This window comes from Mustelus asterias, chromosome 6, assembly GCF_964213995.1.
Source record: "Mustelus asterias chromosome 6, sMusAst1.hap1.1, whole genome shotgun sequence".
NCBI lineage: Eukaryota > Metazoa > Chordata > Chondrichthyes > Carcharhiniformes > Triakidae > Mustelus > Mustelus asterias.
The window spans coordinates 8576804-8590404 of NC_135806.1; the positions used below are offsets into that span (position 1 = coordinate 8576804).

Genomic DNA, 13601 nt, shown 5'->3' on the forward strand with positions numbered 1-13601 from the left:
ACATTCTCTCCGTGTCTGCGTGGGTTTCCTCCGGGTGCTCCGGTTTCCTCCCACTCTCCAAAGATGTGCAAGTTAGGTGGATTGGCTGTGCTCAATTAACCCTAATGTCAGGGGGATTAGCAGGGTAAATATGTGGGGTTACGGGGATAGGGTGGGATTGTTGTCGATGCAGACTCGATGGGCCGAATGGTCTCTTTCTGTATTGTAGGGATTTTATGAAATTCTGTCCATGTTCAAAATATAGATAGCCCCTGGGAAATGTCCAAAACAATAGTGTATTTAGCTCAATAGAATAGGGAGAGGAAAGTAATTTGATTTTCAAATTCATGAGATTAATTGCTGTCAGACCATCGGCAATCCTGGATTTTATTAATAGATTTATCCCATTATGGTCTTAGCTTTAGCTTTTTGTCCTTTTTGAAATGAAGGCCACCGCGTGCAACGTGACAGAATTCCCAGCTGAGGAAACAACTGTTCCCTCCACGGGGAAGGATGTTAATCGGTGTTTGTGATGTGGAGCCATTGGCTTGACAACAACTCAATTCCCAGCTGCTCAAGGCTTCTCACTGTGGCCGAATGCATCACACCACGAGGAGCTGAACCCCTGGGACCTGGTAGATCCCAGTTAACTGTCCCTTTCCCACGTTGCAAAAGCAAAACAAATACTTGTGGGCTATTGTTTTGTATTATCAGACAATACATCACCGTGTCATGGGTCACGTGACAAGCTGTGATAGAAACGTAGAAAATAGAAGCAGGAGTAGGCCATTCGGCCCTTCAAGCCTGCTCCAGCATTCATTATGATCATGGCTGATCATCAAATTCAATATCCTGATCCCTCCTTCCCCCCACATCCTTTGATCACTTTAGCCCCAAGAGCTATATCTAATTTATTCTTCAAATCAGACAATATTTTAGCCTCAACTATTTTCTGTGGGAGTGAATTCCACACATTCACCAGTCTCTGGGTGAAGAAATTGCTCTTCACCTCAGTTCTAAAAGGTTTACCTCTTGTCCCCAACTATGACCCCTAGTTCTGGACTCCCCCACCATCGGGAACATTCTTTCTGAATCCACCCTGTCTCATCCCATTAGAATTTAGTTTCTATGAGATCCCCTCTCACTCTTCTAAACTCCAGTGAATATAATCCTAACTGGCATAGTCTCTCCTCATATGACAGACCTGCCCTCCCAGGAATTGGCCTGAAGTCACTGGAGGTATTTGAGGGTCTCTCAGTCCCTCTTCAATCTTAGTCTGTGATGCAGCAACACCAATTTCAATAACCTCTGACTGGTTGGTTAAGTAACCCACAGTGTGGCAACCTTGGAATATAGTGCTCAATTCTGGTCGCCACACTGCCATAAGGATGTGGAGGCTTTGGAGGGGGTACGTAAAAAGGATTTACCAGGATGTTGCCTGGTATGGAGGGCATTTGCTATGAGAGGAGGTTGGAGAAACTTGGTTTGTTCTCACTGGAACGACAGAGGTTGAGGGGCGACCTGATAGAAGTCTACAAGATTATGAGGGGCATGGACAGAGTGGATAGTCCGAAGCTTTTTCCCAGGGTGGAAGAGTCAATTACTAGGGGGCATAGGTTTAAGGTGCGAGGGGCAAGGTTTAAAGGAGATGTACGAGGCAAGTTTTTTTTACACAGTGAGTGGTGGGTGCCTGGAACTCGCTGCCAGGGGAGGTAGTGGAAGCAGATACGATAGTGACCTTTACGGGGCGTCTAGACAAATACATGAAGAGGATGGGAATGGAGGGATGTGGTCCCCGGAAGGGTAGGGGGTTTGGTTCAGACTGGCAGCATGGTGGGTGCAGGCTTGAAGGGCTGTAGGGCCTGGTCCTGTGCCGTAATTTTCTTTATTCCTTGTTCTTTGTTCTCTTCTCTTTCCTGTCTGTGAAGGAAGGCATCCAAAAACATAACAGCTATAAGTCTCTTTGTTCCAGTCTGAGTTTGTGAGGGGCGCTATATCAATGCAGTTCAATCTTTTTGTTTTATTCCTGAATCTTGGTCAGACTATTTGCCACCTTGGTTAGATCTCAAGGTGAGCTTCCTTATCCACACCGTCACCAAGGTCACCCACCTCCGTAAAGTTGTCTGACTCCACCATGCTCAGCTCATCCGCTGTTGGAGCCCACATCATTGCCTCTGTTGCCTTTGGATTTGACTATTCCAATATTCTCCTGGCTGTTCTCCTGTCTCCCACCCGACATAGACTTGTGCTCATTCAAAGTTTATTTATTAGTCACAAGTAGGCTTACATTAACACTGCAATTAAGTTATTGTGAAAATCCTCTAGTCGCAACACTCCGGCGCCTGTTCGGGTACACTGAGGGAGAATTTAGAATGGCTGATGCACCAAACCAGCACGTCTTTCAGACTGCGGGAGGAAACCGGAGCACCCGGAGGAAACCCACGCAGACACGGGGAGAACATGCAAACTCCACACAGACAGTGACCCAAGCCGGGACTTGAACCCGGGTCCCTGGCGCTGTGAGGCAGCAGTGTTAACCACTGTGCCACCGTGCCGTCCATTCAAAACTTTGCCGCCAATATTTTAACTCAACTCCCATTAGGCCCCATTCTCCCATCACCTCTGTGATTGGTGAACCACAACAGCTCCCACTCCGACAAAACCTCAACTTTGACAAATCCATCCTTGTTTTCAAACCTATCCACGGTGCCCCCCTATCTCTCCAGCTTCCTCCAGCCCTACAACCCTCTGAGAGCTCTGAGTTCCTCCAATTCCGGCCTCCCGTGCATCCGAATTTAATTCTCCAACATTGGCGGGTCACATTTCCAGCTGCCTTGGTCTGAAACACTAGAACTTCCTCCATAAACATCTCCACCTCACTTTCTGTTTCTCCCATCCAATAAGAGGCACTTTAAAGCCTACTTCTTTGACTGAGCTTTCCGATGTCTACCCTGACATTGTGGGCGAGATTTTCCGGCTTTGCTCGCCCCGAAACCGGAAAATCCCACCCGAGGTCAACGGACCTTTCTATGGTCCGCCCCTCGCCCGCTCCAATTCCGGTGATGGACGGGATGGTAAAATTCTCTCCTGTATCTCCTCCTTCAGCGACTGAATATCAACAGGTTTTATTGCGAGATAACACCTTGGGATGTTTTGTGATGTCCAAGGTGAATAAATGTGTGTTGTTGCTAACTTTGTCCTTTCTATCTCACCCTGGGTTATCCAATGGTGGTCCCTTCATCAGCATCAGTGTTCCCGATTCGGAATGATGTGGGGAGCAAAATCAATCAGCCAGGTTTGGCCATTCATAATTGTTACTTGTTTTTAATTTATTCTTTCCTGGGATGTGGGCATCGCTGGCTAGGCCAGTATTTATTGCCCATCCCTAATTGCCCTTGAACTGGGTGGCTTGCTTGGCTATTTCAGAAGGCAGTTGAGAGTCAGCCACATTGTTGTGGGTTTGGAGTCACGTGTAGGCCAGACCGTGAGGTAAGGATGGCAGGTTTCCTTCCCTAAAGGACATTTGAGAACCAGGTGAGTTTTCAGATGGTTGATGATAGTTTCCTGAATGCCATTACTAAGAGTAGCACTCAGTTCCAGATTTAAGTGAATTTAAATTTAAATGGGCAGCATGGTGGCACAGTGGTTAGCACTGCTGCCTCACAGTGCCAGGGACCCAGGTTCTATTCCCAGCTTGGGTCATTGTCTGCGTGGAGTTTGCACGTTCTCCCTGTGTCTGCGTGGGTTTCCTGCGGGTGCTCCGGTTTCCTCCCGCAGTACAAAGATGTGTGGGTTAGGTTGATTGGCAATGCTAAATTGACCCTTAGTGTCCAGAAGATTAGCAGGGTAAATGCATGGGGTTATGGGGATAGGGCCAGACTTGATGGGCCAAATGGCCTCTTTCTGCACTGTAGGGATTCTATGAATCTTTGAAATTTCACTATCTGCCACAGTGGGATTTGAACCCATGTCTCCAAGGCATTAGCCAGAGCACAGGGAATACTAATCCAGTGACATTACCCCGCTGCCACCATCAATCCCTAATTGGCGCCCCCGGCTGGGAAGTGTACAGGTGGGGGATGTCAAATGGCGATGGATTCAAGCTTCACTTTGAGATCACTCACAGCCAATGAGAGTCAATCTCCAGGGTCACACAAGAGAAGAACTGACCCGTTTAGCAAGGTGACGGCAAGTTGTTGGCACTTGTGGAGTTAGATCTCAGTGTGACTTCAGCCTGGCCTCAGTGAAGAAGTCCTGAATGAAGCTAAGGCAGTGATGGGCAACCTCGGCTAGTGAGTGGGCGGCATGAGTGGCCCCCCCTTCATCTCAGTGGGCCGCAAATTTGAAATCGGGCTTGTTCACTAACCGTGACCCCATGAATAAGATGAAATACATTTAATACACGCTGAATATTTCATAACAAGTTATAGAAAATGCTTAATCATTTATATATTAATAGAAAGTCATCAACTTCAAATGGCAAAATCAGAAGAAATATTTACACATTGAACGCAGAGGAAGCGCAGGGCTCTCATAGTCAGTGTTGTGAGCAATCAGCACGCACCTCACTTCACTCGCCCTTGCTTTACGTGCGAATCACTTCAGTTACAAAAAAGATACAAAAGTCTGAGGTTACGTACCAACCGACTCAAGAACAGCTTCTTCCCTGCTGCCATCAGACTTTTGAATGGACTTACCTCGCATCAAGTTGATCTTTCTCTACACCCTAGCTATGACTGTAACACTACATTCTGCACTCTCTCCTTTCCTTCTCTATGAACGGTATGCTTTGTCTGTACAGCGTGCAATAAACAACATTTTTGACAGACTTTTGAATGGACTTACCTTGTATTAAGTTGATCTTTCTCTACACGCTAGCTATGACTGTAACACTACATTCTGCACTCTCTCCTTTCCTTCTCTATGAACGGTATGTTTTGTCTGTATAGCGCGCAAGAAACAATACTTTTCACTGTAGGTTAATACATGTGACAATAATAAATCAAATCAAATCAATCAGGTCAATAGGAATAAGCCTCCGTCCCTGTTGTGTTTGTGACCGTTCTGTGTGTGAGCACCCCAGATAGAATATTATTCAGATATAAACTCCTGAGGCAGATACACAGGCATTCCTAACAAACTATTCCATTCACATTCGCAACAGAAAATTGGCAATCTGAATATTTTTAAACCTACAACCAACATCCCAATGAACTTTGTTTTTCTTTCCCACAAATCGAAATTCACCAAAAAAAGAAAGAAACTGGTTGATAATTTACTTGCACAATGAGTTCCATCATTGGGAGTGAAAGGCTCCTTATGCCCCTTATTGTTAGATGGTCTGTATCCTTCATTGCATGTACAGTAATAGCCTCCAAATGTATTGGAACAAGTCGTAAAGTCGCCACAGATCTTTATAGTCCCATATTGACATTCATCTTTATCTAGGAAGAACATATTAAATAAAATTCAATCTCGGTCATATCATTGTAGACAAAACGTGCATCACATTAACATACCAATTCTACCAACATTTTCTACCCTGTTGTACCCTTTTGTACTGTGGGTGACACGGTGGCACAGTGGTTAGCACTGCTGCCTCACAGCGCCAGGGACCCGGGTTCAGTAGTTTGCACTGGGGAACCTATGGCGGCAGGGAAGGTGGTCACCTTCAATGGGACCAGAATATTCCACCAGCAAGAATGGCCATAAGATTTCGGCCTATGTAAAGTTAAAGTTTATTTATTTGTCACAAGTAAGACTTACATTAACACTGCAATGAAGTTACTGTGAAATTCCCCTAGTCGCCACATTCTGATGCTTGTTCGGGTCAATGCACCTAACCAGCACGTCTTTCAGACTGTGGAAGGAAACTGGAGTGCCCGGAGGAAACCCACGTAGACACGGGGAGAATGTGCAGACTCCGCACAGACAGTGACCCAAGCCGGGATTCGAAGCCGGGTCCCTGGTGCTGTGAGGCAGCAGTTCTAACCACTGTGCCACTACGCCCCCCATAAACATGTAATTCCCTGACCGGGAATCGAACCTGAGCCGCGGCGGTGAGAGTGCCGAATCCTAACCACTAGTTATTGACATTGTGGGACACTAGCTGCTGCCTTAGCTTCAGCAGCAAGGTTCACTCCCGCTGTTTTAATTCACTCATTAGGTAATAAGGTGCAGTGACAATACATCAAACTAACTTTCACCAAAATAGCCATCTTTCACCAAGCAGCTCATTTCTTTTTATTCATTCATGGGATGAGGACGTCACTGGCTGGGTTGAAGTAACATTTATTGCCCATCCCTGGGGGTAGTTGAGAGTCAACCACATTGCTGTGACTCTGGATTCACATGTAGGCCAGACCGGGTAAGGACGGCTGATTTCCTTCCCTAAAGGACATTAATGAATCAGATGGGTTTTTCCGACAATCGGCAATGGTTTCATGGCCATCATTAGACTTCTAATTCCAGATTTTTATTGAATTAAAATTCCTCCATCCGCCGTGGTGGGATTTGAACCCGTGTCCCCAGAACATTACCCTGGTCTCTGGATTACTAGTCCAGCGATAATACCACTATGCCGCTGCCTCCCCTATTAAGAGAGATATGGCCATAACTAAACAAACCTGTGCCGTGTAAAGATTGCCAAATTGAGTGTTAATCGCTTAATATTGTTATCAATGCTTCTCAGCTTTGCGTGATTAAGATTTTTTGTTGCTGGGCTTTAACTTTAGTCTATAAAAGCCGACACACAAAGAGGGCAGAGTCCTTTGTCTGGCTTCAGCCTATAAACTTCTGTCATGCACAGTCCTTAAAAACAATGTTAAACACTATTTTCCCAAATGTCTCACCTGTGCAGAAAGTAATTCCATTTCCGGAGAATCCGTAGTTACAGGTGCAGGTCTTTGCACCGTTGGTAATTGTACACGAAGCATTCATGTGACAGGTGGAACAAACATCCAGGCTGGCATCCGTTACTGCCGCTGCTACACAGAAAGGTAATACGGACGTTCACACTGAGTTAGACTCCGCTCCCTATTGCAGTGATAATGTAAGCCTACTTGTGACTAATAAAATAAACTACCTAACTAACTAACCTGACAAAGAACAAAGAACAGTACAGCACAGGAACATTGGTCCTCCAAGGCTGCGCTGATCACATTGTCCTACCTAGATCAACTGCTTGTATCCCTCTATTCCCCTTTATAAAAGTCCATGTAGACAACATCCACAGTCCTTCCCTCGCCAATCATTTTTGTCACCCCCTCAAAAAACTCAATTAAATTAGTGAGACATGATCTCCCGCATACAAAACCATGCTGTCTGTCACTAACAAGGCCATTCAGTTCCAAATGTGCATAGATCCTATCTCAAAGAATCTTCTCCAACAATTTCACCATCACTGACATCAAGCTCACTGACCTATAATGACCGGATTATCCTTGCTACTCTTCTTAAATAATGGGACAACATTGGCTATCCTCCAATCCTCTGGGACCTCACCAGTGGCCAATGAGGAAACAAAGATTGCTGTTAGAGCCCCAGCAATTTCATCTCTTGTCTCCCTCAGTAATCTGGGATAGATGCCATCTGGCCCTGGGGATTTGTCAACCTTAATGCTTTTTAATTCACCTAACACTTCCTCCCTCACACTTACCCGGTCCCTTTTAACCCTTCACCTTGCTCATCCTGAAGGCAAAGCTTCCCACTGCTCTCCAATTGCACTTCACCCCAGAACTCACCTGTCCTTACGTGGGGATCAATTTTGTGTTGTGAACGAAGCCCAGTCCATCACGCAAACCAACCTCCCATTCATTGACTCCGTCTACAATTCCCACTGCCTTGGAAAAGCAGCCGGCATAATTAAGGACCCCATGCACCCCAGATGTACTGAGCCCGATTCTCCCATCGCAACGTACTAGTTTTTTGGCACGTTGAGTTGGGAGATGCACATGTTGGCCATTTTGCAGGATTTTCGGGAACACATGCAGATCTCCCATTGTCGGAGAGCAGGCACAGTCGGGACCACACTGGAAACCGGCGGGAAGAGAGGTAAGAGATTTTAATCTGTTTTTAATGTAATTTAAACATTATTATCAGGCCCGGGACTGAATTCTCCGAGTCCGCCAGGAGTATTTCACTCCAGCAGGTATTAGAGTGTTCCCCATGTTCGGGGAACTAGCAGGAGACCCCGCTGAAGGTGAACAGGGGCAATCGGGGCCCCCCCCAGGGGTCGGGCGGTGGGGTGGTGCCCCCTGGGCATGGGCACCCTGGCAGTGCCAGCCTGTACTCCCGCCACTGCCCAAGGAGCAAAGTGCCCATACCCAGAGGGCACCATGGCACTGCCCACGGGCATGGGGCAGTGCCAAAGGGGTGGGGCCTATTATGGGGGGGGCCGAGGGTGCAATCAGTGGGGGTGGGGGCTCTGTTGCCACTTTGCATAGGGATCGGTCAGGGCTGGGGGGTGGCCAACGATCTGGGTGGGCTGGGGGAGTGTGGTCTGCCGGGGGGCTCTGCATCCTGGGAGGGGCTTGCCTCCCATCGAGGGGGGTCTGCCGGGGTGGGGGTGGGGTCTGCCAGGGTGGGAGGGGGTGGAGAGACCATCACTGCTGGGAGAAGACTGGCTGGAGATCGGGGTGCTCCAGGACAAGGGGGAGGTTGGGGCTGGCCCGGGAATGGTCGTGGGGGAAGCAATTGGGCCATGGTGGGAGCTGGGGGAGGCAGCATTGTGAGGTACGCGGGCTGGCCAGCGATTGAGCTGGCTAGCACATGGGAGGCCACTGCGCATGCGCAGTGTTCAGGAACTGTCAGACCCTGGCGTGAATTAGCCTCGCCCCCCCCCCCCCCCCCCCCGAGTTTCTAATGATTGTGACCTCTGCGGTGCACAGAGTGTGGGAGATTCAAGTCTGAATTCCCACCGAAAAACAATCGTAATTACACCATTTTTCTTGCCAATGGAATTTTTTTGACAGAATCGGGCCTACTTTCTTCCACCTTCTTCTGTCAGGAAAAAGATACAAAATTCTGAGGTCACGTACCAACTGACTCAAGAACAGCTTCTTCCCTGCTGCCATCAGACTTTTGAATGGACCTACCTCACACTAAGTTGATCTTTCTCTACACCCTCGCTGTGACTGTAACACTACATTCTGCACCATCTCATTTCCTTCTCTCCTCTGTACTCTATGAACGGTATGCTTTGTCGGTATAATGCACAAGAAATAATACTTTTCACTGTATCCCAATACATGGTATAAATTATGTTGGCTGGTTAGCTCAGTTGGTGAGAGCATGATGCTAATAGCTCTATTATGGGCTCGTTCCTCGTACTGGCCAATTGCAAATACCTTGGCAAAAAAACAATGAAAATAATTAGGTTGCCTGGTTAACAGTTAATGAAGAGCTTTGACTGGGATCTTTACATTAATGGCATGGTGGCACAATGGTAGCACGGCTGCCTCTCAGCGCCAGGGACCCAGGTTCAGTTTCAGCCTCAGGTGACTGTCTGTGTGGAGTTTGCACGTTCTCCCCGTGTCCATGTGGGTTTCTTCCGGTGCTCTGGTTTCCTCCCACAGTCCAAAGATGTGCGGGTTAGGTGGATTGGCCATGATCAGTTACCCTTTAGTGCCAGGGGGACTAGCGGGGTAAATACGTGGGGTTACGGGGATAGAGCTTGGGTGGGATTGTTGTCGGTGAAGACTCAATGGGCCAAATGGCCTCCTCCCTCACTGTAAAGTTCTATGATTCTTTGTGACAATAATAAACCAAATCAAATCAAAATCAATTCTGAGCACTTACTCCCGACCTCACAACATAGCTTATTAAGAGACAAGAGCTGGCCTGTCCTGTCTGAGCAGAATGCAGTGGGTGGTCCCTTCAGGGATCGTTGGTGAGTCAGTGGACACCTGGTCCCAATAGACGGAGGGTCACAGGGCTATCAAGTTCCAGTGTCCAACTAGATTGAGAGATGGTTGGGAAGCAATATTTCTCCCTGCAAGTGTGAGCCTTTACACACCAATGTAACACAGCTGTGTAAAGAGAATGTAAAGCAGAAAGTGTTGCACACACAGTATGGACTGACTCTCCCTCCTCCCTGTGTTTAGAAGGCATTTTATCTCTATTGTACTGAACTAGGGAATTATTCTAGACCCACTTCACCTGGTCTTGATTCTCCTTTTAGTTGGGATTCAGAATGCATTGCCTGATGGTGATGATGTGTGACGGAGAGTCCGGATTGCTATGGCAACACATACATTTACACGCATGTGGTAGTCTGAAACTATGGATAGTGATGGTCGAGGCTCCAACATTCCTTCCATCACACGACTGACCAGGAATCTCGCCCACTCTTACTGCCAGCATATGTGTTGGAAGATTTACAAGTTGACACTCAACCTGTTTGGCCGCATTATGAAAGGACCTTCCTTGGCCATCAAGTCCTGGGGTGGGACTCTAACTCGGGGTCTCTGGCTCAGAGGCAGCGATGCTGCCCACTGCACCACAAGACCTCCGAGACGCATTGGTGGGGAAAATAGATCCAATGGTAGTTTTCAACAAGGAATTGGATAGATCCTGAAGGAGAAAAATAGTTGCAGGGATGTGGAGTAAGAGGCCAGATTGGGCTCCAATCTGGATTGCTCTTTCCATAAATTCAATGGACCGAATGGCCTCCTTGTGTGCTGTACTATTCTATAAAGTGCTACTGGAGATAACTACAGAATTTGCCATATATATTCCTGCATCACAGGCTTTTAGTAATAGAACTAGATGTCACAGTGGGAGAGTTGTACACTGACAATGATCGTTATTCATTACTAACTTTCATGTTGTTTAAACGTATTTGTAAATGCTCCACTGATTTAATGATTTTTAATGATGTTACCACCACCCACCCCATTAATAAAATAGCTCTCCTTAATCCATCACTCCATAGTTGCTACTACTGCTGCCTTTTCATTTCTGTAGCCGCTTTAATATTACCCCTTGGCGTATCACAAGATACTGAACCAAAGATGATATTAGGAGGTGTAATCAAAAGCTTGGTTAGGAGGGTTTAAAAGAGGAGCGTGAACAAACGGATTTTGTAAGGTTTTAAGAAAACATGTTTAATCCACTGCAAATCTCTTATGGACTCAGTATAGACAATATAGGGAATTGCATCATAATTATAGCACAGAAACAGGCCATTCGGCCCAACTGGTCCATGTCTGTGTTCATGCTCCACATAAACCTCTACCACCTTACTTCATTTCATCCTATCAGCATAAAATACTTAGTATACAAAGCTACACTTGCCTTTATTAGCTGAGGCATAGAGTTTAAGAGCAGGGAGGTTATGCTGGAACTAAATACAATGTTGGTTAGGCCACAGCTAGAGTATTGTGCACAGTTCTGGAATCCACATTATAGGAGGGATGTGATAGCACTGGAAAGGGTGCAGAGGAAATTTACCAGGATGTTACCTGGGCCGAAGAGCTTTAGTTATGAAGAGAGATTGGATAGACTGGGTTGTTTTCCTTGGAGCAGAGGAGACTGAGAGGGGACATGATTGAGATGTATAAAATTATGAAGGGCATAGATAGGGTAGACAGGAAGAAACTTTTCCCCTTGTTGGAGGGATCAATGACCAGGGGGCAGAGATTTAAGGTGAGGGGCAGGAGGTTTAGAGGGGATGTGAGGAAAAACCTTTTCACCCAGAGAGTTATGGGAGTCTGGAACTCACTGCCTGAAAGGATGGTGGAGACAGAGACCCTCATAACATTTAAGGAGTGTTTAGATGTGCACTTGCAATGCCAAAGGATACAAGACTATGGACCAAGGGCTGGAAAATGGGATTAAAATAGTTGGGTGGCTTGTCTTTGAATGGCCCAGATGTGATGGGCTGAAGGGCCTCTTTCTGTGCTGCATAATGACTCTATCCTTCTATTCCTTTCCTCATAGTATCCAGCTTTCCTTCACCTCTGCTATTCCTCTCAAATATTCTCTGTGGTATTGAGTTCCACAGTCTCCCCACTCTCTGGGCAAAGAGGTTTCTCCCGATTGGATTTATTAGTAACTATTTTATATTAACAATCTCTAGTTTTGCTCTTCCCCACATTTTCTCCATGTCTGCCCTGTTTAAACCCTTTCAGAATTTTAAAGACCTCGATTTAACTATCCACCAGCCTTCGCCTAAGGTTGTGAATTAACGTTGGCTCTTAAAAACAGAACTGCCCTGTAAGCTTATCTGAGAAGATGGAAAGTAATTGCTTCCATTTTCTGTGAACTATTGGCAAGGCCCTACTCCCTACCTCCCCCTCAAGAATTGCAATGGATATCTAAAATGAATGGCTTTTTTTTCAAGGATTTAATTTGGGGCAGCACGGTGGCAGAGTAGTTAGCACTGCTGCCTCACAGCGCCAGGGACCCGGGTTCGATTCCCAGCTTGGGTCACTGTCTGTGTGGAGTTTGCACATTCTCCCCGTGTCTGCATGGGTTTCCTCCGGGTGCTCCAATTTCCTCCCACCGTCCAAAGATGTGCGGGTTAGGTGCATTGGCCATGCTAAATTGCCCCTTAGTGTCCCGGGATGCATAGGTTAGAGGGATTAGGAGGGTAAAGGTGTGGGGTTATGGGGATAAGACCAAGGTGGGATTGTTGCTGGTGCAGACTTGATGGGCTGAATGGCCTCCTTCTGCACTGTAGAGCTTTTATGATTCTATGAAATATAGGTTTCTCTGCGCTACAGGGTAGACACTCTGTGGTACCAACAGAAGCAGCAAATACGGATTCTTTCCACAGTAAGATAGCAGAGCTGACCATGCAACATCATGTTGAGGTACAAGCTTGAGATAACCAGACCACAACTGAAAAGGCTGCGACTATCTCCCAGTCACAGCAAGGACAAACTAGGGCGCCTAAAGATTCCTTGCAATACCCACACAAGCTATTTATACCCGAAATTGTTAAGAACAGATAGCTCGCCATTACACATTTCAAAGTGACAGTTAGAAAACACCCACAATTAAATGTGCAACTTCAGTTTTTGATATGAATTTTACGCTTTGAGATATACATATTATTGTAAAATTATTTACTTACTTAAATAAACCCAGTTACTTTCCTACGCACAAACACACACATACACACACGCATCCATGTACAGATATAGATAATTATTTTGAGGAAAAGCATAATTGAATTTCGATTTCTATTCATGAGAGTAACACTCACCATGTAGGCAGAGGAAGCCAGTGTGCAAAACCGCCAGGTACAGACTCAGTACAGGGGCACTGAAGCTGCAAACTGGGGAGAGCTGTCTCCACATTGCCAGCACAGACAGAGTTTAACAAGAACTGTCTTACTTGTCCTTATATCCCCAGCAGAATCCTGCCTGAGCCGCCCGCTCCCACCATTATCTAGTCACCTTTGCCAAGTGTGGTCTGATTAGATTAGAAGGTTGCATCTTAATATGGACATGTTTAATTTTTATATAGATAACTATTTCTATTCCGACAGAAATAACTAGCAACGGGTGTTTCGGGTGAAGTTACTTTTACTGAACCGTGGGTTTTTATTTTGCAAAGTCATTTCCATTTCATTATTAATTGCCAAAGATGTGCGGGTTAGGTTGATTGGCCATGCT

The 13601-nt window shown here is 46.3% G+C and overlaps 1 protein-coding gene across 1 annotated transcript in view; it reads right to left on the reverse strand.

Annotated features, from left to right (window-relative positions):
• LOC144495237 (sushi, von Willebrand factor type A, EGF and pentraxin domain-containing protein 1-like) overlaps nt 1–13380 on the reverse strand; it is a 43158-nt gene extending 29778 nt beyond the window's left edge. The window contains exons 1-3 of the mRNA XM_078215306.1: nt 13190–13380; nt 6831–6965; nt 5259–5423 (exon numbers count right to left, since the gene is read on the reverse strand). Of these exons, the coding sequence (XP_078071432.1) occupies nt 5259–5423; nt 6831–6965; nt 13190–13283 (394 nt within the window). The 5' untranslated portion in view covers nt 13284–13380. The remainder of the gene's footprint in view (nt 1–5258; nt 5424–6830; nt 6966–13189) is intronic.
• Between the last annotated feature and the right edge of the window lie 221 nt (nt 13381–13601).